This window comes from Pantherophis guttatus, chromosome 4 (assembly GCF_059756535.1).
Source record: "Pantherophis guttatus breed Tessera chromosome 4, ASM5975653v1, whole genome shotgun sequence".
Taxonomy (NCBI): domain Eukaryota; kingdom Metazoa; phylum Chordata; class Lepidosauria; order Squamata; family Colubridae; genus Pantherophis; species Pantherophis guttatus.
In genome coordinates this window covers 157,524,421-157,551,258 of record NC_142066.1, presented here as the reverse complement: position 1 = coordinate 157,551,258, position 26,838 = coordinate 157,524,421, and the positions used below count along the sequence as shown (strand labels likewise).

Genomic DNA, 26,838 nt, shown 5'->3' with positions numbered 1-26,838 from the left:
TCTTATCTTGTTCCATCTTTGTCTTATTCTTCAGATCCGGGAAGGAAGGTATTTCCCCACAATGTGTACACATACAGACACACATACACACACACAAATATATTTCTTCATATATTGCGGGTCTGTCATCTTTTCAGCTCCAATATTTGTTTTTGGGGCTGTCTTCAATGTTCGCAGGCGTCTTCAGAAACCTTCTCTGTTTAGACTCAAACCTGGCTAGTCCTCAATGTACGACTGCAACCGAGCCTGGCATTTTGGTTGCGAAGTGAAACATCGCTAGAGTGAATTTGGTTCTTTTATCGCTGCCGTTAGGCGATTCACTGCAGTCGTTAAGTGAATCTGGTCATCAGAAGGTTGCAAAAGGGACACACACACTCTCGGGGACACGGCGACCGCCGTAAAGATGAGGCAGTTGCCAAGCATCTGAATTTTGATCCCAGGAGCCTGGAGATGCTGTGACAGTCATTAAGGGCGAACAACCGTCCTAAGTCATGTTTTTTTAAAGTGCCGTTGTAACTTGGAACCGTCACTAAATGAATGTTGTAAATCAAGGACTAGCGGTATCCCTCATGGCCACAGTTCCAGAAATAAAGCCACATTATTTTTAGATGTGATTTCATAGAAATTATCCCACCTTTGATGCATTTTGCAGGAAAAAAAGATTCCTTTTCGGCAAATTCCCCATGGCTAAATTTGCGCTCAGCTCAGGGTTCAAACCTTTACCATCTACATCAGAAACCAAATTTCTCCTTGTAAATAATTTAATTCGTTATCTGTCATGGCTGGCTGAGGAATTCTGGGAGTTGGAGGTTCTCCTGCTTGAGCAGGAGGCTGGACTAGAAGACCTCCAAGGTCCCTTCCACCTCATTCTATTCTATTCTGTTCTGTTCTAATCTCTTCAATTCTATTCCATATTCCATAATTCCTTCTATTCTATTCTATTCCATTCCATTCCATTCCAATTTCTCTGTTCTATTCTATTCTATTCTATTCTATTCTATTCTATTCTATTCTATTCTATTCTATTCTCCATATTCCTTATTTTTTTCCATTCCATATTCTTCTCTACTCTATTCCATATTCTATTATTTCTATTCTATTCCATATTTGTCTCTTCTCCTCTCCTTTTTCTATTCCATTCTATACTATTCCACAAGTCTTCAAGTTGCCAAGTTTGGAGACCCCTCGTCTAGACGAATTTATCTTGGTAAGCCCTCCCTCTCTCATTACATAACCTGGACGGTTTGGGACACCCCTTATTCCATTATTCTGTTCTTCTGAAGTGTGGACTTCAACTCCCAGTTGAAGTGGATGGATTAATGGATGGATGGATGGATGGATAACAAAATAGATGATTTGACAGATAAATTAAGGGCCTGGTGGCTCAGCAGACTGATAGCATTGTGATTAACACCAGCTGCCTGCAATTACTGCAAGTTCGAATCTTACCAGGCTCAAGGTTGACTCAGCCTTCCATCCTTTCTAAGGTGGGTAAAATGAGGACCCGGTTTGTGGGGGGCTATTGCTGAGCGCATTGTAAGCCTCCCTGAGTCTCCGGAGAAGGGCGGCATATAAATCAAATTAAAAAAAATAATAATAATGATGAAGATTATAACCTTTATTGTCGCTTTTTTTTGGTGAACACACTGGCACGCATTATTAAACAATGAAATTGATGCCCACTCTCAAAAGATTATATATAAATGTGTGTGTGTGTCTTATACACATATAGACACTAAATGATAGATCGATAGACAGACAGACAGAAGGAACAGATCGCTCTAAGACTTCAGCCCAAAATCCAACCTCGCGATCTTCCCCACCCCACTCGTGGGTTTTTTTTTCTCGCAACCTCCCCGCCGGGTCTTCGCTGGGTCCCCTTTTTCCATCTGGGGTGGGAGAGGGGAGGGGGGGGCTTCCCTGTTCTTTCAAGACGCGGGGCAAGCCCCCCCTTTCTCCTCCCCCCCTCCCTAGCCTCCCCCCTCCCCAAACCCGCCGGAACGCAGCCGTGCAGCAAGCAAACATGCATGCATGCATACATGCATGCAAGCGAAGCAAAGCGAAGCGCACACAATCTCCCATTTACAACCGCCGGGCGCGCCCCGGCTGGGCGGGCGGAGGGAGGGGAGGAGGCGTCAGTGCCGCCTCTCCTCCTCCTCCCTCCTCCTCCTCCTCCTCGTCTTGCGATCGTCCTCGCTGCTACGGCCGCCTCTCCTCCTCCTCCTCCTCGGCCATGCGAACCCGGCTGGCCCGTCGGGGCTGCGCGCTTTTGGCCTTGCTGAGCGTGGCGGCTTTCCTAGCTCTCCAGCTGCCTCTGTCTCCTTTCGGGACGCCCACGGGCGCCCTAGCTGGAAGAGGGACCCCCGGGAGTCTTTCCTCCCCACTGCCCGAGCAACTCTCCCAACCCGTCCAGTCCAAACCCCCTCCGGATCCCTCTGCGCCGGGAGAATGGGGCAAAGCATCCCACCTGAGCTTGGATGCGGAGCAGAAGCGACAGGAGGAACTCTTGCTGGAGCGCTACGCCATCAACGTCTACCTTAGCGACCGCATCTCGCTGCACCGTCACATCCAGGACGGTCGTATGCCTGAGTGCAAAGCCAAGACCTATGAGTACCGCCGGCTGCCCACCACCTCGGTGGTCATCGCCTTCTACAACGAAGCCTGGTCCACCCTCCTGCGGACAGTGCACAGCGTCTTGGAAACCAGCCCAGCCGTCATACTCAAGGAGGTCATTCTGGTGGACGATCTCAGTGACCGGGCGTACTTGAAGGGCCAGCTGGAGGCCTACCTCAGCCGCCTGCCCCGGGTGCGCCTGATCCGCACCCAGAAGCGGGAAGGGCTGGTCCGCGCTCGGCTGATCGGTGCCACCTTCGCCACAGGCGAAGTCCTCACCTTCCTGGATTGCCACTGCGAGTGCATCCCCGGATGGCTGGAGCCCTTGCTGGAACGAATCGCCTGGAACGATTCTGTCGTCATCTGTCCGGTGATCGACACCATCGATTGGAATACGTTTGAGTTTTATATGCAATCCGGCGAGCCCATGATCGGCGGCTTCGACTGGCGGCTCACCTTTCAGTGGCAGGTGGTTCCCGACTATGAGAGGCGACGCCGGAAGTCCAAAGTGGATCCCATCCGATCACCCACTATGGCCGGCGGCCTCTTTGCTGTCAGCAGGAAATACTTCGAGTACCTCGGCACGTATGACACGGGTATGGACGTCTGGGGTGGTGAGAACTTGGAACTCTCTTTCCGTGTCTGGCAGTGTGGCGGTGTCTTGGAAATCCACCCATGTTCCCACGTTGGACACGTCTTTCCAAAACGGGCTCCGTATGCCAGGCCTAACTTTCTACAGAACACTGCTCGGGCCGCCGAAGTCTGGATGGACCACTACAAAGAACATTTCTACAACCGGAATCCTCCAGCACGTAAGGAGAACTTTGGCGACCTCACCGAACGGAAACTCTTACGGCAGCGTCTGCAGTGTCAAAATTTCGACTGGTATTTGAAAACTGTCTTCCCCAATTTACACGTCCCAGAGGATCGGCACGGCTGGCACGGCGCCATCCACAACCTGGGCATCTCTTCCGAATGTTTGGATTACAACTCACCAGAACACAATCCCACCGGGGCTCACGTGAGCCTTTTCGGATGTCACGGCCAAGGCGGCAATCAATTCTTCGAATACACGTCCAATCTGGAAATCCGTTTCAATTCGGTGACTGAACTCTGTGCCGAAGTGCCGGAGCAGAAGGATTTTGTCGGCATGAGAAATTGTCCGAAGGATAAATCTTCTGTGCCGGAAAGCATAATATGGCATTTTAAAAAAGATGGCACCATCTACCATCCTCACTCCACCAAATGTCTAAGCGCTTACCGCACACCAGAAGGTCGCGCGGATGTAAAGATGAGGACGTGTAATCCGTCGGATAAAAACCAACTCTGGAGGTTTGAAAAATAGACCTGGATCACCGCCTAAAATACAATTCCTGGCAATATAAAGTTTGGGCCTCTTGAAATAACTTTTAACAAGATTTCCAGATTAGAACAAAGGAAGGGGGGAAAAAATAAGATTTCTGGATCAGTTGGTGAAAAAGTGCCTTTTTTTTCTAAACTGAGAGATTGGCAGAACGCAACGACACTTCACACACAAGTTGAAGTGTGTTTATTCTGCACGGATTACGACAAACAGGACCGTCCCGGGAACGGGCTAAATTCGGAGGAACTAAGGACCGCACAATAATTGTTCCATTTTTAAGATTTGCTAAAGGATGCGCAAAGTTGTGAAGTTCAGGAAATGGTTTTTCTGAAGCTGGATCAGAAGCATTGCTTTCAAATGATTGTTTTCAATCTTGGCAATTTTAAAATGTGTGGACTTCAACTCCCAGAATTCCACTTTGATGTGTCTGGCTGGGGAATTCTGGGAGTCGAAGTCCACGCATCTCAAAAGTTGTCCCAGTTGGGAAAAACTATAAGGAATGATGCTTTAACAAGTGTGCCGAAATGAAACTTATGGAATTAGGGAATTCCTTGTTTTAGGACTGACTTTTAATTCCTCTCCTTTGCTCAATGCATCTCTCTCATCCTTAGATTTAGTGTTTAAACAAGTATTTAACTAGTGTTTAGTTAAATTGGTTAAACAAATACATTGGTTAAATTGGTTGGAGTGTTTAACTAGTGTTTGGTTAAATTGGGTAGATTGGTTAAATTGGTTAAACACGTAAATCACTTAAATTGGTTAAATTGGTTAACCAATTGTTTAGCTAGCATTTGTTTGTTTAAATTGGTTAAATGAATGTTTTAACTGGTATTTGGTTAAACTGGGCGATTGGTTCAATTGGTTAAACAAGTGTTTGACTAGCGGTTCCGTAAATTGGTTAAATTGGTTAAACGAGTGTTTAACTATTGTTTGGTTAAATTGGGTAGATTGCTTAAATTGGTTAAACAAGTGTTTAATTAGTGTTTGGTTAAACTGGTTAAACAAGTGTTTAACTAGTGTGTTTTCTTAATTGGTTAAATGAGTTTTAGGGTTCGATTAAATTGTGTAGAGTGGTTACACTGTTTAACCAACTGTTTAATTAGCATTTGTGTCAGTTGATTGGTTAAATTAGTTAAACGAGTGTTTAACTAGTGTTTGGGTAAATTGGGTAGCTTGGTTAAATTGGTTAACCAATTGTTTAGCATTTGTGTAAAGTGATTAAATTGGTTAAATAAGAGTTTAGTGTTTGTGTAAATTGGTTACACAAGTGCTTGATGGAAGACTGAAATACTTTAAACACTCATTTTTAATAAGAGTGCAGCTAGGGAAAATTGATAGCCTTCTCTGGGAGGAAGGGGAAATTAAAAAGCAATAAAAGATTGATTAATATTTCTAATCAATCCCAATGTGAAATTGATTTGGGAAGGCAGGCAGAAATAAAACCAGATTTAACCAAGATTGAAAGAATGACATAGCCAATGAGTCCTCTTCGGCCTGCGTTAAAAAGCCAGAAAACATTTCTGCTAAATTTCAAAAGCTCCGGTTTGCAAGTTATTATTATTATTGTTTTGTGTGGGTGGAAAAAAATGGGATTAACCATCTCTGCATGTTTAGACAATCAATCCTCATTTAAGGTAGGGGGGAAAAAATTGTGGCCGCGTTCTTCATGATCAAACCTTACGATAAACATTTTGGTTTTCTTGAGGCCTAGAAACTTTCCTTTGAAAAGATTATTTATCTTGAGCTGCGGTTTTAAGGCGGCATCCTACATCCTTCTTAGCTATGTGGCAGATCCGTGAGTAAGGAGTGGTAGTAACCAGTGAGGACTTGTTTGTTCCCAAGGTTGAAATCTCATAACCTCTACCAATGCCCTAAAAAAAAGAAGGAAATTGGATGGCTAATTCCATTTGCCAAATATCCAAATGCCCTCGCCAGCCAAATCCGGGTGGCAGCCCAATTTTTAAAAGTTTTATATTAAAATAAAGGGAATTTCACAGCTCGATCTTGGCGGGGCTAAAAGAAAAACAGGAAAATTAAAAACATCACCGTAAAAGCATAGGTGAGTCATCGACCTTCAACCTTAGGAAAGTTTTTATAGACTGTAAATAGAACAGAAGAACAAGAGTCACAGAATTGGAAGGCCTTCTAGTCCAAACCTCTAATCAGACAGGAAACCCTTCTCTTCCTCCTCCTCCTCTGAATAACAGTTGGAAGGGACCTTGGAGGTCATCTAGTCCAGCCCCCCTCCTCAAGCAGGAAGCCCTGTTTGTAGACCAACCTCTGATGGTCTTTTTGGTTTTGGGACTTTTAGACTTTGTCTAACAGGGAAGGAAGAGCGAAACAAGCCAGCTTTTCAAATGTTTGTCTACGCCTCTGTTTTAACTTGGGTGCGTTTGTCGGATGCAAGCTGAGAAACCTACGATTGAATCATAGTAATATATATATATATATTTTCCTCAAAAAAAAACCAACCCAGCTAAGTCCACCCTGAATCTCCATTCCTGCAGAAACTCAAAATAGCTCTCCAGCTAAGCTAGGTTTTCATTTTAACCAACATCACATTCTCCATTTTTCGATAGAACTAAAAATTTTGTGCTGCCACTTGGAATTGTGGGTTACACAAATGAATATATATATTCACGATACAGCAATTGGGACGCGATACAGCAATTGGGAGTTCCCTGATCTTACTTTTCAACCCTGGGAGAAAATATATATATATATATTTTCTCCCAGGGTTGAAAAGTAAGATCAGGGAACTCCCAATTGCTGTATCGCGTCCCACAAGAATCCATTTTTGTTCTCAAAATTGAAACTTTGGAGATTTTTAAAAGGAAGGATGTCTGTTCCCATCCATGGCATGGATCCCGTTTCCCACAGTTTACTCTGGATTACATTAAAAAAGATATATATTCTTTATTTATTAATTTTGTATGCCAGCCATCTGATGGACACAGCGATGCAGGGCAGCGTAAGAATTTAATAAATAAATGAAGCCTCCTCTCTTACATAACTTTCCAAAATGCAGAATGACTTTGATATGTGGTTCACCCTAAACTTTTTTTAAATTTTGCAATGTAAAACATTTTCGTTCTTTCCACCGAACAGGAAAGGAGAAGCACAATTAAGCTGCAAAGGAAAAAGATTGCAGCATCAGTTTCTTCCAAGTTTCAAGTCTTGAATGGCAAACACGGGGAAAAATTTTAAATATTAAATTTAACACTGGTCTGTTGCTGATTTAAAAATAGATTTTTAAAGATTATTTTTCAATGTGTAGGTGACGGAGATGGAAGGATGTTTTCGAACTGTGTGCTAATTAAAAATAGATTTTTTTTTACATTATTTGTCAATGTGTAGGTGATGGAGAGGAAATAATAACTTTGATCCGTTGTTGCTCTCAGGGTTGGGAGTACAGTAAAGAATTTTGCAATTCTTCACCAGAAATAAGACATAACTCTAGAATTAAGTCGCTCAAATTTCTCAGTAAGGGGGTGAAATTTTAGGAACTTCGTTCAGGAGAACTTTTAGCAGTAGGACAAAAACGGTCCTCCCTTCTCTTTTTTAATAAAAGTTTCTGGTTTTTTTCTTTGGGGGATTTGATCGCCCAAGACAATCGCAATCAAATTGTCTGATTTATTAGGGAAGAAAATACCTTGGTTTACCTAGATTTTCCTATGCACTTCTGTCTATGGCTATGCCAATAAAATTCTTTGACGCTTTAGCACTGAGATGGGAATTAACACTTGCAAAATTTGTGTCTTGAAAACTCACAAGTGGCCTTGGCTTTTGCCGCGGAAGGTGTCGCGTGAATTACATCCGCGTTCGCTATGCAATTATTCCTTTCGCCCATATGCCTTATCGCATGTTTTTTTTAAAAAATCCACATTTTTTTAAATGCAAAAATTGTATATGTGCCTAGTATAAAACTGATTTCGGGAAAAATTCTGCCACCTGAACAGAAAACCCAGAGGGGCCAAGATATATGTATGTATGTATGTATGTATATGTGTGGTGTGGCACCGGTGTATAAAACGCACCAAGATTTCAAAGAGGTAAGTATGAAAAAAAAAAGATTTTTGCTCTCCCCAGTCCCCAGGAGCACTCTGCAGGCCTCCCAAACCCTCTGTGCGTCCCATTTTTTGCAAAAATGGAGGGTTTTTTGCCCGTTTTTGCAAAAAATAGGGTGTGCATAGGATTTGGGAGGCCTGCAGAGTGCTCCTAGGGACTGGGGGAAGGCAAAAATGCTCCCGTTTTTTGCAAAAATGGGGGCGTTTTTGCCCTCCCCAGCCTCCAGGAGCATTCTGCAGGCCTCCCAAACCCTATGCACATCCTGTTTTTGTGAAAAACAGGCCCATTTTTGGCAAAAATGGGATGAGCGGGGCAGGGCTTCAGGAGGCCAAAAATGACTTGTATTCGGTGTATAAGACGCACCAACATTTCCACCCTCTTTTAGGGGAGAATAAAGTGTGTCTTATACTTTGAAAAATACAATAGTATATAGAAGATACCCCGGCTTTATAAAGTTGATTGCAAGGAAAATATGCATTAAAAATGTGTTTTTTCGCTGTGCTCAAAAGCACAGACTCTAGCAGCAAATTTGCAATAATTGTTCAGAATAGCAGATGTGCGTGTCTGTTAAAATTTTGTAAATATTTTTTTGTGTGGAGAATTTGCACTGGCAATCTTTTTAATTTTAGCTCCGGCTTCGTTCATAAGTAAAAATTCAGAAAGCAATAACAGTGGACGACTTTTTAAATTGTTTGATAGCTCGCAAAAAACCAAGGTAGAAGTACTTGCGTTCTTTTAAGAATGATAACATTAGATTTGACTGGGATAAAAATTAGATTTTACCTTGAGGCCTTGATATTACTGATTTTTTTTTTTCCAGATCTGTCTTTTGGAACTTGAATGATTTGACAAATACATGTTTTGCGATAAATGGCTTGAAATGGCAGAAATAAAAAAAAAATCCAGTTAAATCTGTGATTGTAAGCTGAATTTTTGTCTGTCGTTGTGGTTTTTACAATATATTTGTGGACCTACATCTTTGTTTCATTAATACAATGTGGATAAGTTGTCCTCGACTTATGGCCACAATCAAAAGCACAACTTGCATTGCTAAGCAAGGCCGTTAAATAATTCAAATCTCATTTTACGACCTCTCTTGCCACGGATTTAAGCAAACCACTGCAGTTGTTAAGTGAATTAAGCAGTTGTTAAGTGAATCTGGTTTCCTGCACTGACTTTGCATTTTCATGAGGGTTCCATGAGGGGAACCAGAATACAAAATGCAGAATACAGAATAAATTCAGAATACATAAAGCAAATAATAGAATAGAGAATGCAGAACACCAAATAAATAACAGTACAGTTAATATCGAATGCAGAACCCAAAATGCAGAACCCAGAATGCAGAATAAATACAGAATGTACAAAATAGAATAGAATACATAATACAGAATGCAGAACCCAGAGTGCAGAATACAGAACCCAGAACAAATACAGAACGCAGAATAAATACAGAATGCAGAATAGAGAACCCAGAATGCAGAATACAGAGCACGGAATAAATACAGAACACAGAATAACGCAAAATAGAGAACCCAGAATACAGAACCCAGAATAAATACAGAATGCAGAATACAGAACCCAGAATACAGATCCAGAACCCAGAATATAGAATACATAATAGAGTGCAGAATACAGAACCCAGAATAAATACAGAATGTGAAATACAGAATAGAGTGCAGAATAGAGAACGCAGAATAAATGCAAAATGCAGAGTGCCTAATACAGAATACAGAACCCCAAAAGCAGAATGCAGAAGAGTGCATAAGATAGAACGAGAACCCCAAATTGCCTCCCAAAATTGTGGGTGCTTCATCACCGGAGTTTTTAAATAAGAGACTGGAGCACCATCTCTATCTGAAATGGTATATAAGGTATTCTGCTTCTGCTGGGGGTTGGACTAGAGGACCTCCGAGGTCCCTTCTGGCTCTATTCTGATTGATTGATTGATTGATTGATTGATTGAAGTGATAGCCGCACCATATACTGCTTTAGTAAGGCTGCACTTGGAATACTGCATCCAGTTTGGTCACCACAATATAAAAATGACGTTGAGACTCTGGAAAGAGTGCAGAGAAGAGCAACCAGGATGATTAGGGGTCTTGAAGCTAAAAACATACATAGAACGGTTGCAGGAATTGGGTATGTCTAGGTTTCATGAAAAGAAGGACTACGGGTGAAATTATAGCAGTCTCCCAACATTTGAGGGGCTGCCCCAAAGGAGAGGGGGTCAACCTATTCTCCAAAACCCCCGAAGGCAGGACCAAAGATATTACAGCTAGCCAGCAAAGGCCCACCTAATAACTCTGGCTAAACCCAATTTCCATCTTACAAAAGCTTCTCGTTCCTTCTTAATACACCAGTCGGCAACCAGATGTTGACATTGGGAGGAGGGCAGGGCACAGCTGTAAATCAACACTAATCAAATGTCCACTCATCCAACAGGTTTGGAGAGATCTCGAATGGCCGGCCTCAATTATCCTGGCAAACCGGTTTAGCCAGCTGGGTTTGATGGAGAGAGGGAGACAGAAAGGGGATCTTAAAGGAACTGCCTTCCCCGTTCTGCATTTCGGGTTCAGTGCCCCCAATGCTCGGGCAACTCGAATTCAACTCTTGGCTGCCGCTACTGAATGCCAGGTTGACATATATCCAGGTTGACTTACCTGGCAGTCGCTTTTAATGGATGGGAGCCTGGCAAAGATCAGATCTGGTCCGCCAAGGTGCCTTCCATCACTGTTATCCTCCATTCTGCGTTCTGCATTTGGTATTCTGCACTGTGTATTCTACCTTCTACTATACATTCTGCACTCTTATTTATTCTAAGTTCTGCCTTCTGGGATCTGCGTTCTGCATTCTGCATTCTGGGTTCTCATTCTGTTTTATGGACTTTTCATTCTGTATTCTGCCTTCTGGGTTCTGCATTCTGTATTAGGCACTCTGCATTATCTATATCTACATCCATATCCATGTCAGGGGCGGGTTTTAATACCTGTTGCTACTGGTTTGCTTGTGGGCGCGTCCGCATCCGTGCAACACTTCTGCGCATGTGCAGAGGCTTCCGGGCGGGTGGGTGGAGTCTCCCGCCACTGTCGCTACCGGTTCGCATACTGGTAGCAACCCACCACTATCCATATATATCTAGTCTACATTTACATCTACATCTCTATATCTATATCAGTGGTGGGTTGCTCCGGGTTCGCACCAGTTCTATAGAACTGGTAGTAAAATCGATGGGAGGCTCCGCCCACTGACTCTGACATCATCAAAACGCTTCTGCGCTTCTGCATGAGTCTGCATGCAAATGAAAAGCGCGCGCGCGGCCCCATTGCAAACCAATAGTAAAGGTAAGTAGAACCACCCCTGATCTATATCCATATCTATCTATCTCTATCTCTCTGTCAGTCTCTATCTATGTACACATAAACAGGTATATTTATATATATACATATTATGCATATAAATATATATATGTAGGTCTTTGTTTATTCGGGTTTTCTCCCGCGTAAAATTGGAAGTGTCTTGGCGACGTTTCGACGAAATCTCATTCGTCATCTTCAGGCTGGTGTTTTCGGCTTGTATGAAACCTCCAATTTTACGCGGGAGAAAACCCGAATAACCAAAGACCTACATATATGTATACATATATACATACACACACATATGTACATACACACACACATACATAACCTATTATGTGTGTATGTGTGTATATATCTGTGTATGTATACTTGTAGTGTGTATACATGTATGTGTATGCATATATGTGTGTGTATCTAGGTACACATGATAATTGAGCCCAAAATTTATGTGGCTAAGTGAGAAATTTGTTAAGTGAGTTTTTCCCCCTTTTACGACTTTTCCTGCCCCAGTTGTTTAGTGACTCATTGCAATTCTTAAGTTAGTCAGATGGTTGTTAAGTGAATTCGGCTTCTCCACTGACTGCACTGGTCAGTAGTTTGCAAAAGGGGATCACCTGACCCTGGGACACTTCAACCCATTGTAAATATGAACCAGTTATCAAGCATCCGACTGTAAAAGTCATGTGACCAGGGGGACACTGCAATGGTTATAAGTGTGAAAAATGGTCATAAGTCACTACTTTCGGTGCTGTGGTAAGTTCAGATGGTCAGTAAATGGTTGTAATTCAAGAATGAATCTGTGTATAGAGTTACTGTCAGTGGTGGGATTCAATATTTTAACAACTGGTTCTGGGGGTGTGGCTTATTTGGGGGTGTGGCTTGGTGGTCATGTGACCGGGTGGGCATGGCTAGCTGGTCATGTGACCCGGTGGCATGGCTATGTGCATAGGGACTACTCAGAGGGCTGAAAAAAATAATTTCTGACTGGTCCTCACACTTTGGACCAGTCCTCACAGTCCGCACTTTGGACCATCCTCACATTTATGCCCGTTGCAGCAGTCTTAACAACTGTGTCACTCATTTCACAACTGCTTGTCTTCACCACGGTGACAAAATAGGGCGCAAAACGTAAAATGTGAGGACAGTCGTAAGTGCGAGGACCGGTCAAAAATGCGAGGACCGATCAAAAATAACTTTTTCAGCCCTCTGAGTACTCCCTATGCACATAGGGACTACCCAGAGGGCTGAAAAAAGTGATTTCTGGCAGGTCCTTGCACTTTTGATCGGTCCTCGCACTTATGACCAGTCATCATTTATTCCCGTTGCAGTATTCTTAACAACTGTGTCACTCATTTCACAACTGCGGTGCTTCATGTGACCGGGTGGATGTGGCCAGGTGGTCATGTGACATCGCTTCTTTGCTTCATGTGACATGCCCTAATGACAGTTTGCTGCAATGGTCATAAGTGTGAAAAACAGTCATAAGCCACTTTTTTCAGTGACATTGTAACTGTTGTAAATCAAGGATTTACTTGTACAAAAATACAAAAAGCTTCTACAAGCCTCAAAACTTTTTTATTTCATCAAGCCGGGCTGGCCTAACTCTCCAATGGTGTAATTTGAATTTGAATTTTAAATGGAGGATTTTAACTGTCGGGCCAAATTGTTTAATATATTTTAAATTGTTTTTCAATTTTGTATTCTGTTTTTTACCTATGGCTGTTCACCGCCCTGAGTCCTTCAGGAGAAGGGTGGTATATAAATTTAAATATTAAATTATTAAATTAAATTAAATTAAATTAAATTAAATTAAATTAAATAATTAAATTAAATTAAATTAAATTAAATTAAATTATTATTAAATTAAATTAAATTAAATTCTTTGCTTGCAAAAAGCTGCCCTAAATACCAATCATTAGATAAGAAATACCTGCAAACTGGAGTTACAAATCAGGCAGGGTGCCAGAGCACCTTGAGGAATTAAAATAGTTAAAATGCAGTGATAACTATCAGCAGCCAACTCTTGCTCATAAAGTGAAACCCTTTAGCAGAGAGGTCATTTAAGCTCTCCAGAATGAAACAAAGGAGCAAACAGAGTATCTGTTGCTTGTTAAACCAGTTACCAGAACAAATAGACACAGGAACTAGTTAGATTTCCAAAGCTGCTTCTTTTCAGGAACAGAGATTAACATTTTTCCTTCCAAACAAAGCTGAATAGGGAAAATTATCTCATCACAAAACACAGGATTAAACTTCACCAAAAACCAGTTTTAGACCAAAAGTCAGAAAGGGTATGTCAACTCACCTTTGAATGTCAATCTTTCTAGCTAGCCAAGAAGCCTTGCTGAATGTCACTCATCTTGGTTCCTTCCTTGTCATTAAAAGCTTCTGCTTCATTATTCAATTATTTCTTCAAAGTGCTGATCATTGCACCCTGGCTGGAAGAACTCCAGCAGGGGAGTATTTCTTCCCAACACCAGTGTAAAAAGCTCAAAACAACCCTTCCCCTTTAAGAAAGTCAAGCAAAACAAAAAATAAAAAAAACCCTCCAAGAAGCTCCTGACTGGGAAGCGACAGTAAATCTAGGCGTACTGCCAAGAATGTAATAAGGGTTAACAGAGAGGCAGTTTCTGTAAGCAGGGCAATAAAAATTAGGCTAGAAACAACACCAGAATGTTGTAATTCCTTACAGGATTAACCCTGTAAAGTGGAAAAAACAAAAAGGAGATTTTTTTCTAACAACCGGTTGTCTGAATTGCTTAACTACTTAACAACCGGTACGAACCAGTAGAATCCCACCACTGGCTACTATCATTTCTCATGAAACATACACACATAATCATATATATAGAGAGAGGGAGAGAGGAAGATAGGTAGGTAGGTAGATAGATAGATAGATAATAGATGAGAGAGAGAGAGATGCAGTACATATATATATATATACACATTTATGCATATACATATATGTATACAGACATAGACTCTAATGTATATAATATATAAATATACCGGTATTAAATATAGTATATTATATATGTGTGTGTATATATATATATTTGTAATGTGTATATCTTGGAAATAAAATTTGGTCCAGTTCCAAGCTGAGAAAAAGATGCGGGAGCCAATGAATTTGGAGGCAAGCTGCAGGAAAGGAGGTCACCATTTACTTAGGAATCAGAAGCGACAGTGGGACTGTCAGATGGACCTCCTGGCAGGGGGTGTAGGGTGATTTTTATACCCTTTTGGACCTTTGAAATTAAGATTTCAACCAACGAACCAACCCAGTGATGCCCTTGATGTGATGGCCCGGTGCCTGGAAGCGGTACTGGTCTGGATGGGTAGAAACAAATTGCAACTCAACCTGGCCTAGACCGAGTGGCTGTGGGTACCGGCATCTCGGTTCAGGGGAGAGGTGCCATCGCTGACTATAGGGGGTGAAGTTTTGCCCCCTGTAGACAGGGTGCGCAACTTGGGCGTCCTCCTGGATTCACGGTTGAGCTTAGAAGACCAGATAACAACCGTGACCAGGGGGGCATTCGCCCAGATACGTCTGGTGCGCCAGTTGCGTCCCTACTTGGACCGAGATGCCCTATGCACAGTTACTCATGCGCTGGTCACCTCCCGTATTGACTACTGCAATGCTCTCTACATGGGGCTGCCCTTGAGGACCACTCGGAGGCTTCAGCTGGTGCAAAATGTGGCCGCGCAGGTTGTGATGGGAGAACCCCGACACTCCCAGGTTACACCCCTCCTGCGCAGTTTGCATTGGCTACCGGTTGCCCTCCGGGTGAGATTCAAGGTGCTGGTGTTGACCTATAAAGCCCTACATGGCTTAAGACCAGGATATTTGGCGGACCACCTACAGCCAGCAACAACATCCCATCGCCCCGTTTGTGCCCATAGAGAGGGCCGACTCAGGGTGCCGTCGGCTAGACAGTGGCGGCTGGCGGCCCCCCGGGAGTAGAGCCTTCTCGGTTGGGGCGCCCACCCTCTGGAATCAACTCCCCTTGGAGCTCCGACTAGCACCTGACCTTCGCACCTTCCACCTGGAATTAAAAACTTGGCTTTTCAAATCTCTTGACCTGGTCTGATGACGAGGTTTTAAGGGTTTTTAAGGGTTTTAATGAGTTAATTTTAAATTTTTTAGATTTTAGTCTTTATTTTTATAGTGGCTTGTGTTTTATTGTTGTGAGCCGCCCTGAGTCCATTGTGAGATAGGGCGGGCATATAAGCCGAAAAAGTAAGTAAGTAAGTATGATGCCTGGTAGGGTTGTTTGATTAGATCAAAATTCTGTGTTCTAATTGTCCCTATTTGGTTTCCTGTGTGGTGGTCAGGGTCAAGGCTTCTTCGCCTTGGGGAAAAGTGGGGAATGGAAATTCTGTGTGGCTTTGTGTTTTCTAACTCAGTCCTTAATCCTGTCCATCCAGCCGTTCTCAAGTATTCTAACTGGGGTTACTTGAGCCCATTCTGGCTGGGAGGCAGGGATGGCTTGACCTTCTCTGAGGACATGGAAATAGAGGGGGGAGTGTCTTATGATTCTTCCTACATATACATATATGTGGATGCCTGTATCTGTCTACATCTACCCTGTTTCCCCCAAAATAAGACATTATCCCCTGATAATAAGTCCAATCGGGCTTTTGAGTGCATGGCAACAAGACCAAGCCCTTATTTCAGGGTTCAAAAAAATATAAAACAGGATCTTATTTCAGGGGAAACATGGTTATCTATCTGTCTGTCTGTCTATCTATCATCTATCTACCTACCTACTTACCCACCCACCCATCCACCCTGTTTCCCCTAAAATAAGACTTCCCCTGATAATAAGCCCAATAGGGCTTTTGAGCACATGGCAATAAGGCCAAGCGCTTATTTCAGGGTTCAGAAAAATATAAGACAGGGTTTTATTTTTTGGGAAACACGGTATCTATCTATCTATCTATCTATCTATCTATCTATCTATCTATCCATCCATCCATCCATCCATCCATCTATCCATCCATCCACCCACTGTAGATACCGTAGATAGGTAGATGGATGGTTAAATAGATTGATAGATATATAGATAGATAAATAGATAGATAGATAGATAGATACCCTGTTTCCCCCAAAATAAGACATCCCCTGATAATAAGTCCAATCGGGCTTTTGAGCGCATGGCAACAAGGCCAATCTCTTATTCCAGGGTTCAAAAAAATATAAGACAGGGTCTTATTTCCGGGGAAACAGGGTATCTATCTATCTATCTATCTATCTATCTATCTATCTATCTTCTATCCATCCATCCATCCATCTACCTACCCTGTTTTCCCCAAAATAAGGCACCCCCTGATAATAAGTCCAATTGGGCTTTTGAGCGCATGGCAACAAGGCCAATCTCTTATTCCAGGGTTCAAAAAAATATAAGACAGGGTCTTATTTCCGGGGAAACATGGTATCTATCTATCTATCTATCTATCTATCTATCTATTTATCTTCTATCCATCCTTCCATCCATCCATCCATCTACCTACCCTGTTTTCCCCAAAATAAGACATCCCCTGATAATAAGACTAATTGGGCTTTTGAGCGCATGGCAACAAGGCCAATCTCTTATTCCAGGGTTCAAAAAAATATAAGACAGGGTCTTATTTTCAGGAAAACATGGTATCTATCTATCCATCCATCCATCCATTCATCCATCCATCCATCTATCCAGTGGTGTATCCACTGTGTATCCACACATGCATACATACATACATACACACACACAAACACACAGAGACATATGCACACATATTATTTTTATTTTTTATTTTTATTATTATTTATTTTCCCATGCTTTCCTCAGCCTTGAACTTTTTAAACCGTTTTTAACAAATTATTCCGCCAGCAAATTTATTATTTTTAAATAATAGCAGAACAGGAGGTCGCCCAGTTGGGGAAGGTGACGGCTAGCCAACGCCTTCCGTTTTTCTTCCCCCGGAAGCGAAACAAACCTCCGTAAAGCGGCCGCTCTTTCCCTCTGTCACTCTCTATTACCCGTCTAACCCTGGCGCGTTCGAATGAGGAGGCGGAGCTCCCTGAGAGACGTTACTCGCAGGCGTTGAGGAAAAAAAAAAAAAAGACCGGAAGTTGCGTTTTGGCTTCCCTGCGCGCGCCGGACCCGCAACGGTGCTGAGACGTCGTGGCTCTCGCGCTGAGGGAAAAACCTGAGTGGCGTTGGGAAGAGGACCGGAAGTGACGTGTAGGCGTTGATACGCGCGCCGGAAATGCAGGCCCCGCGCCGCCCCTGAAGCGCCATGGCTCCGCTCTGAGGTAAAAAAAGGGCGGCCATGGCGCCGATGGGGATCCGGCTATCCCCGCTAGGGGTGGCCGTCTTTTGCCTGCTGGGCTTGGCCGTGCTCTACCATCTCTACTCGGGCTTTCTAGCCGGCCGCTTCGCCTCGTTCGTCTTGGGCGGGCCTCCCGCTCCGGCCAGCGTCTTGGTGGACTTGCGGGAGTTGCTGGCGGCTTCGGTGGCTGCGGCGGTCCGCGGCGGGGCCGAGGTGCGTCGGGTTCGTGAGGAGAACGTGCTCCACGTCCGGGCTAAAGGGAAGACCCGCGAAGGGGCCGAGGAGAAGATGACCAGCGGCGACCTTCTCTCCAACCGCAAGATGTATTTCCTCCTCAAGGCCGCCTTCCCCGGCCTGCAGGTGAGAGGAGGACTCCAAAGCCCATCCTCCGCCTCTCCCTCTTGTGTGTGGTGTCAGGGGTGGGCAAAGGGGCGGGGGACGAAGCCATCCCTGCAGAGCAGGCCTTCCCAAGCAAGGCAAAGGGGAAGCTGAGTGGACTGCAATTCCCAGAATTCCCCAGCCAGCCATGCATGCAAGGAAAAGGCAGGTGGAGTTCAACTCCCATGGTTCCCAGCCAGCCATGCATGCAAGGGGGAACTTGGGTGGACTACAATTCCCAGTATTCTCCAGCTGACATGCTTTAATTGGGTAGAGCTCAACTCCCATAATTCCCATCCCGCCATGCTAGGTGGGGCTCAACGCCCATGATTCCCAGCCAGCCAGGCGTGCCAAGGGAAGGTATGAATTTCAATCAACGGGAAACGGGAGGTATGAATTTCAATCAACATTGAAGGTGCGGTCTCACTTTATGTCAAAAAGCTTGCACAACAACGCCCCAGTTTGTGCAATGCAACCACGACTAGGGATGGGGCAAGCGAAAAGCAGAAGTTGCACACCGTTGTAACCCACGTATTGCCGTAACGTCAGATGTCTTTCATTTTGTCCCAAAGTGAAGCAACACCTGGCTGATCTGGCGAGTTTCCTAAAAGGGACCGTTCTAAAAACACAGCTAGTCCTTGACTTACGATGGCAATGGTGTTCCCAGTTCTTGTGGCCGAGCAAGAAATTCCTTTTCTGCCAGTTGGCGGGTTTTCTTGCCACGTTGGTTAAGGGAATCGCTCTACAGGCAGTCCTCAACTTACGACCGTGACAGAGCCCCCAGTGAAGCAAGATGTTGGTTAAGTGAGCTCGGCCCCATTGAACAAGCTTTCTTGTCATCGTTGTTAAGCAAATTGCTGCGATTGTTAAGATGAATCTGGCTTCTCCCTTGATATTGCTTGTCAGAAAGACCTTTGGATGCAGCAACGGTCATAAGTATGAAGCGATGGCCAAGTGTCTGAATGTTGATGACGTGATTAGAGGCGGGCTGCAAACCTAATGCTGAAACACACGAGTCCCTTTTTTCAGGGCCACTGTCACTTGGAATGGCCACTAAATGAGCTGTCGTAAATCAAGCATCCTGTTGTTAAATGAGTCACCCAGTTGTTAAGTGAATCTAGGTTTCAAACCAGGTTGCAAATGGGGAATGACATGACCCTGGGAAGCTGCAGCTGTAAGTATGAGTCAGCTGTCAAGCATCTGAACGGAAAGGACAAGATTGCTTCTGAGAATAGAATAGAATAAAATTCTTTATTGGCCAAGTGTGATTGGACACACAAGGAAATTGTCTTGGTGCATACGCTCTCAGTGTACATAAAAGAAAAGATACGTTCATCGAGAATCATAAAGATAACAACACTTAATGATAGTCATAGGGAATAAATAAGCAATCAAATCATACTAGGAAACAGTCAATATAAATCCTAAGGATACCAGCAACAAGGTTACAGTCATACAGTCATAAATGGGAGGAGATTAATACTAATGCAGACTTAGTGAATAGTGTTGGCATTCGGGAAAAAACTGTCCTTGTGTCTAGTTGTTCTGGTGTGCAGTGCTCCGTAGCGTCGTTTTGAGGGTAGAAGTTGAAACAATTTATGTCCAGAATGCGAGGGGTCTGTATTTTCCCAGCCCTCTTTTTGACTCATGCAGTATACCGGTCCTCAATGGAAGACAGGTTGGTAGCCATTGTTTTTTCTGCAGTTCTAATTATTCTCTGAAGTCTTTGTCTGGCTTGTTTGGTGGCAGAACCAAACCAGACAGTTATAGTCATGGTTTTCAGCATCGTAACTTGGAACGGTCACTAAACGAACAATAGTAAGTTGAGGAGTACTTGTACAGAATTTGGCACTGCGTGTAAAAGGGTTTCAGTTGAGGGCAAAAATATCATTTCCATGGGAAGCCTTTTTGGTTTCATGTTTCAAAGTACTTTCCTTGGGTAACATTAATATGACACTATATTCCAGGACATTGTTAAGAACGAAATGCATTATATATTGTGGAATCCTCGATCTCGAGCTAGGACTGTTTTTCCTTGCAGACGTTTCATGACCCAACTAGGGAACATCATCAGGGCTAGAAGGGAGTGGGGTTTATCGAGAGGAGGAGGAGGAGACCTGTGGGGTCTGTGGTGCTCTATAAGCTTGGATGTTTTGTTTGGCTCAGCTGGGGAATATTGTCACTGCCAGAAAGGACTATATAAACAGCAAACCCCCCACTTTTTTTTTTTTTTTAGCACTGATGCTGTTCCCTAGTTTGGTCATGAATCTGCAAGAGAACCATCAAGCTCAGAGAGCACCAAGAACTACAGTTCTTCTCCTCCTCCCTTCAAGCACTGATGCATTCCCTATTTAGGTCATGAAACATATGCAAGGGAACCACCAAGCTCAGAGAACAGCAAAAACCCCATAGCTTTCCTCCTCCACTTTTTCCTCTTCTTACTCCTTCTTTTCCTCCTCCTCCTTTTCTTCTTCCTCCTCCTACCTTCTAACACTGATGCCATTTCCTCATTAGGTCAAGAAACATCTGAAAAGGTAACCTCCAAACTCAGAGAACAGCAAAAACCCCACAGCCTTCTCCTCCTCCTCTTCTTCCCCCTCCTCCTCCTCCTCCTCCACCTCCTCATTGTCTCTGCAAACCTCACTCCCTTCTACCATTTATGATGTTCCCTACTTTGGTAATAGAACGTCCACAAGCCCACCCCAAGGCTCAGAGAGCGTCACAATTCAAACCCTGTGGTACACAGCTATTTTCTTCTAACGGGGTAAGTGCACCTCTGTTGATTTCACAATGGTACTTGCACCCTTTCCCTTCAGATAAACAGCGAAGAGCACTGGGGTGAAAAAGACCCAGAGGTTGTCTCCTGGGACCACACCATTCCCGATGATATTGCGAGGCAGGTCCAGCCAAAGTTGGTTCCAGTCGAGAGTCTCACCATGTGGATCGATCCCTTGGATGCAACTCAGGAATACACAGGTAACAATGATCAAATATCAACTCTGAGAAGAATCTCTCTCTCTCTCTCTCTCTATCATTTATCTTCTAAATATTATTTATGTATATCATGTCTGTCTATTTCTATTATTTATCTTTTAAATATCATCTATTTATCATATCTTTATCATTAAATGTTTCTATCTATCTATCTAATCTAATCTAATCTAATCTATAATTAGAGATTATCAATCATAAGAAAAAAGACAAGATTGAAATTCCAAACCTCTGTTGCCAAGCCATATAATGTCCAAGTGAATTTTGCCCTTTTTTATGACCTCCCTGGCCAGCTATTTTTTTTAAGTGAATCCCTGCAGTTGTGAAGTGAGTCACATGGTTGTTAAGTGAATATATATAAAATTCAGTTCATTACTGTCCTAGACCAGAACAAATAAAAGCCCTCGGTGAATCTCCAGTTAAAAATTCTAGAGTAAAATAATACATAACAGATCAAATCTATGATAAAATCCAGTCTATCAATTCCACATGGCCTTAACTATATTAAAATTACAATCCATGGGGACTTCCCTGTAGTTGGTCTATTAGTCATGTGGCTGTTCAGTGAATTTACCTATCAGAAAGTCGCAACCATCATAAAGACGAGTCAGTTGCAGAACCTCTGAATTTTGATCACGGGACCACAGAGACGTCATAAGAGCGAAAAACCAGTCCTGAGTCGCTTTTTATCAGGGCTGTGGCAACTTCGAACAATCACTAAGTGGACTGCCGTAAATCGAGGACTAGCTGAAATATTGTTTATGTTTGCTTCGTTTTAACATGGACCTGATGTGTGGATGTTTTCTCCACTTCCCCTCCAGAGAATCTTTCCCAGTACGTCACCACAATGGTGTGCGCGGCGGTGGACGGGAAACCAGTCATCGGCGTCATTCATAAGCCATTTTCTGGATATACCGGTAAGTGGGTATATCTCTGTAGAGATTCTTGGTCATTCAGGTCATGGAAAAAAGGTACTTTTTTCAGGAGGCAACTGGACTTTCTTGATTTTTTTTGGGGGGGAAGACATTTTGCTTCTCTTCCAAGAAGCTTCTTCAGCTCTGACAGGACAGTGGGGAATGGAAAGTTTTATACTCCTTGCAGACAGCTGGTCATTTGCATTCTTTTAGAGCAGGAGTGTCATACTCAATTTCATGGAGGGCTGCATCATGACAGTCCAGTGGCCTCCTGAAAAAGGACCTTTGGGATGGCTTCTTTGTTTCAATGCAACAGGGTTTTTTTCAAGAGTTATATCAGATTATGGGACATGAAAGCAGGGTGTTTCAACTTTGGCAAAACATCTGGAGCACTAATCCAAGTTTAAAGACCAGTAGGGTATAATCCAGAACCTGCCTTATTAAACACAGTTGGATATTGTGCAGACTATTAGTTGAACAAACGAGAAAGAGAAGATTTGTAGGTCAGGGTTGAACTGTGAGGTCCTTGCTGCTCTCTCTTTGCAGACGTTTCAGGACCCAAAGAGGTAACATCCTCAGTGCTAGAAGGGAATGGGGTTTGCAGAGCGGAGGAGGAGGAGGAGGTGGAAGACTGTAAGGTCCTTGGTGCTCTTTGAGCTTGGTGGGTTTTATGCAGATGTTTCATGACCCAACTAGAGAACATCATCAGTACTAGAAGAGACAGATTTGCAGAGAGAAGGGAAGGAAGGGGAAGACTGGGGGTCCTTAGTGCTCTCTCTTGGAAGATGTTTCATAACTCGACTAAGTAATACATGTTACAAGGGAGTTAATTTTGCAAGGAGGAGGATGTGGTGGTGGAGGAGGAGGAGGAGAGAGAGGAAGAGGAGGAGGAGGAGGGGTATGGGGTCCTTGGTGCTCTCTGAGCTGGATGGTTTTCTTGCAGACCCTTTATGACCCGACTAGGGAACATCATCAGTGTTAGAAGGGAGGGGATTTGTGGAGATGAGGAGGTTGGAGGAAGAAGAGGGGGACTGTGGTCCTTTGTGATCACTGAGCTTAGTTTTTTTCATTGCAGACATTTTATAGTAGGTAGCATCATCAGTTGTGGAAGTCAGGGGAGTTTGTGAAGAGGAGAAGGAGGCAGGAGGGGGAGGAGAGAGAGAGAAGGGGAAGGAGAAGGAGGACAAAGAGGGAGAGGAAGAGGAGAACTGTGAATTCCTTGGTGCTCTGAGCTTGGTTCTTATCTTGCAGAGATTTCATGACCCAACTAGGTAACACCATCAGTGTTAGAACGGAGAGGGGTTTGTGAAATGGAGAAGGAGGGAGGAGGGGGACGAGAGTAAGAAGGGGAAGGAGGAGGAGGAGAATGACTTTGTGGTCTTTGGTGCTCTCTGAGCTGGGTGGTTTTGTTTTTATATATATAGATGTAGATATATAGCTACAGATTTTTAGATGATGCTAGATTTTATTTTATTTATTTTATTTATTTATTTATTTGATTTCTCCAACAGGACTCAGGGCGGTAAACAGCCGAGATAAAACATAACATATAAAATTTAAAAGCAGTTTAAAAGACATTAAATAATTTAGGCCCTCAATTTAAAACAATCCAGTTAAAACCAATTTCAAATTAAAACTGAAAGGATGGGATCAAGCTAGCCCGGCTAGATGAAATAGATGTGTTTTCAGGGCCCGATGAAAAGTTCGGAGGTCTGGTATCATGCGTATCTCTGGGGGTAGGTCGTTCCAGAGGGCAGGTGCTGCCACAGAGAAGGCTCTCCTGGGGGTTGTCAGCTGACATTGTCTGGCTGACGACACCCTGAGGAGGCCCTTTCTGTGCGAGCGAACTGGCCGGTGGGAGGCTACTGGCGGCAGAAGGCGGTCTCGTAGATTGATACGATATATTGATTGATATATAGAGATATAGATATATTTAGATAATGTGGATTTAGATAGAGATAGATTTATAGATAGATATAGATATTTAGATAATATAGATACAGAGATATAGATATGGTACATAGATGATAGATAGATATATAGATATAGATATTTAGATAGATATAGATATTTAGGTAATATAGGTATTAGATAGATTTATAGATATATAGATATAGATTGATTGTTAGATATAGATATATACTTCATTTGAAAGCCACGCTAACCAACACCCTCAACTGGTGACTTGCTGTTTTCCAGCTTGGGCGATGGTCAATGGCGGGTCCAACATTCAGCCCCGCTCTTCCTACAACGAGCGGACGCCAACCATCATCGTGTCGCGATCCCATGAAGGGAAAGTCAAGCAGGTGGCCTGGCAGAGTTTCGGCAACCAAACTGCCATCATTGAAGCCGGTGGAGCCGGTGAGTGAATTCGGATGTTTCTTTTTGTCGCATTTCGAGTGGCGAGTCTGTGAGCAGGTGGAAAATTTGTGAGACATTCGGGAAAACTCCTAATCTCTCTCGAAATTTTTGCCCGGTAAAGAATATGATTAGTTCCTCAAGTTACAACAGTTCGGTTAGTGACCATTGAAAGTTATGACGGCCCTGGAAAAAGTGACACTGGACCGTTGTTCATACTGACGACCGATGCAGCCTCCGCGTGGTCACATGATCAAAATTCGTACACATGGCAGCTGACTCGTATTTGTGACAGTCACAGTGTCCTGGGGTCACATGGTCCCCTCTTGCGATATTCCGACAAGGAGGAATCCAGATTAATTTAACAACCGTGCGACTTAGGGAACAACTGGGGTGATTCACTTACCAACTGGGGCCAGAAAGGCTGTCAAAGGGAGCAAAGCTCACTGAGGCAAAGTCTTGCTTCACAGCTGGAATTTTGGGTGCAATTGTGGTCTTACGTTGAGGACTGCCGGTATAGCTCCTGAAGTTTGAGAGAGATGAATTACATCATGCCTTCTGTTTGCCACTCGGGGGTGCCAGGATATCCCAGGATACAGGCACTCCTGGACTTACAACTGTATATTGCTAACGCTCCAAAAATTGGCCTTCCTCCCAATTTTTAATCTTTTTGTTTTCCTCCCTCCACCCTCAGGATACAAAGTTTTATCTCTCCTCGATGTGCCCGAAGCAAATCAGGAGAAAGCCGACGTCTACATCCATGTCACCTTCATCAAAAAATGGGACATTTGCGCCGGCAACGCTGTGCTGAAGGCGCTCGGCGGCCGCATGACCACCTTAGCTGGGGAGGAGATCAGCTACGCGGGCTCCGAGGGTAATGAAGATGGCCTCATCGCCAGCATCCGGATGAACCATCAAGCCCTTGTTGAAAAACTCCCCGCCTTCGCCAAAACCTCACAAAATTGAAAGGCGGGAATAAAACCCCGTGCGAGCTACTTAAAACGAATCCCGGTGAAAGAGGAGGATGGAAAGCGAGGGGCTTCTTCAGGACCAGAATCTTGCCACAGTGGCGTTTGGAGAAGATGATCAGAGTGCGGGTGGGATGGGCTTCGGAGTCGAGGTTTTTCATTTTTAAATTTTGAGACGGTTCTGGTGGCCGAACGCTACCGAGAAATCGAGAGATGGCTTCTTTGTCCGAAATGAAATCTCTGGATTTCTTCGTAACGTCTGGAAGGGCTTGGATATTATTTCTTCTTTTTTGGGCCGATACAATACGATTTCCTCCCAACGGACGATCCTAACTAAAGCAACAAGAAGGAACCCGATTTTTACTTGAAAATGCAAACCAGCGTCATGTGGAGGAGCGTTACTCTCTCTCTTTCTCTCCCTCTCTGTGGGTTTTAATTATTTTTATTATGAGAACATTGCTTTGTTCCCCCACGTGTCATTGCGAAGAACGGTGTGCCCCTGTGCGGTTCCCGACTACTGAATATTATTGCCATGATAAAACCTTGTATGGCTCAGAAATGCTTTTTTCCCCCGAGCTTCTGATGTAAGACAACGCCTTTGATCGTTCAGCTCTTTATGCAAAGGATCCTCTCTCTCTCTCTCTCTCTCTCTCTCTCTCTCTCTCTCTCTCTCTCTCTCTCTCTCTCTCTCTCTTTCTCTCTCTGTGTGTGTGTATGACAGATCAATCATTTGGTTACATATACTATAGGTAGGTAGGTAGGTATATAAATATAAGCAAAGGATCATATATCTACAAATATATGATCTTTTGTGATATCTGTATATATATATATATATATATATATATATTTGTTTTCTTTTCTTTTCATAGCTGTTTATGTGTATTTCTCTTTAGCCAGGTTCTTCCTACGTAAACCAAGATTTTTTTGCAGCCCTAGTTCAGTGAAATCCCAATCCACTAGTTTCTAGGCTTTTTTTCCAGCAGCCAGCAAGCTCCCTGCTGCCCATTGGGAGACTAAGGGATTGGGATTTCACTGAACTAGGGCTGCAAAAAAAATCTTGGTTTACGTAGGAAGAACCTGGCTAAAGAGAAATACATATATACATATATATATAGATTTAGATTTTATTGAACTTCTATACCGCCCTTCTCCCAAAGGACTCAGGGCAGTGTACAGCCATATTAAAACATATAAACCACAAAATTTAAGAACAATTTAAAAACAAATATATAAAATTTGGCCCACGGAATTAAAAACTAACAAACACCCAATTTAAAAATTCCTATTAGGCCATAATGTATCTATATAATTATATATAAATACATATATATATGGTTCTTGACATATTTACACATATACACACACAAAAATCTAACTACCTACATATTTTAAAATTATAAACAAAAGACCATATATATATGACAGTATTAGCGTAAACTCTGCCACAAATCTTGATTAGCACCTATAAAATTATCTTCAATTTCACCGTTGGGCTGAGCGAACGAAGT

General features: G+C 43.2%; 2 protein-coding genes across 2 annotated transcripts; both read left to right on the top strand.

Moving 5' to 3' along the window:
- Positions 1–1,836: 1,836 nt before the first annotated feature.
- Positions 1,837–6,001, top strand: GALNT4 (polypeptide N-acetylgalactosaminyltransferase 4). Its single transcript, XM_034430511.3, has one exon. The coding sequence runs from the start codon at positions 2,024–2,026 to the stop codon at positions 3,956–3,958; it is 1,935 nt and encodes a 644-aa protein (XP_034286402.2). The 5' UTR covers positions 1,837–2,023; the 3' UTR covers positions 3,959–6,001.
- An 11,412-nt stretch (positions 6,002–17,413) lies between these two features.
- Positions 17,414–25,886, top strand: BPNT2 (3'(2'), 5'-bisphosphate nucleotidase 2). Its single transcript, XM_034430510.3, has 5 exons — positions 17,414–18,078; positions 20,913–21,072; positions 21,909–22,004; positions 24,201–24,362; positions 25,054–25,886. The coding sequence occupies exons 1-5, from the start codon at positions 17,719–17,721 to the stop codon at positions 25,323–25,325; spliced, it is 1,050 nt and encodes a 349-aa protein (XP_034286401.2). The 5' UTR covers positions 17,414–17,718; the 3' UTR covers positions 25,326–25,886.
- The last annotated feature ends 952 nt before the right edge of the window (positions 25,887–26,838 follow it).

Coding starts and splice junctions, on each gene's coding strand:
- GALNT4 (XM_034430511.3), top strand. CDS start 2,024: ATGCATGCATGCATACATGCATGCAAGCGAAGCAAAGCGAAGCGCACA.
- BPNT2 (XM_034430510.3), top strand. CDS start 17,719: ATGGCGCCGATGGGGATCCGGCTATCCCCGCTAGGGGTGGCCGTCTTT. Junction 18,079..20,912: donor CCGCCTTCCCCGGCCTGCAG/GTGAGAGGAGGA, acceptor CTTTCCCTTCAG/ATAAACAGCGAAGAGCACTG. Junction 24,363..25,053: donor CATTGAAGCCGGTGGAGCCG/GTGAGTGAATTC, acceptor CTCCACCCTCAG/GATACAAAGTTTTATCTCTC.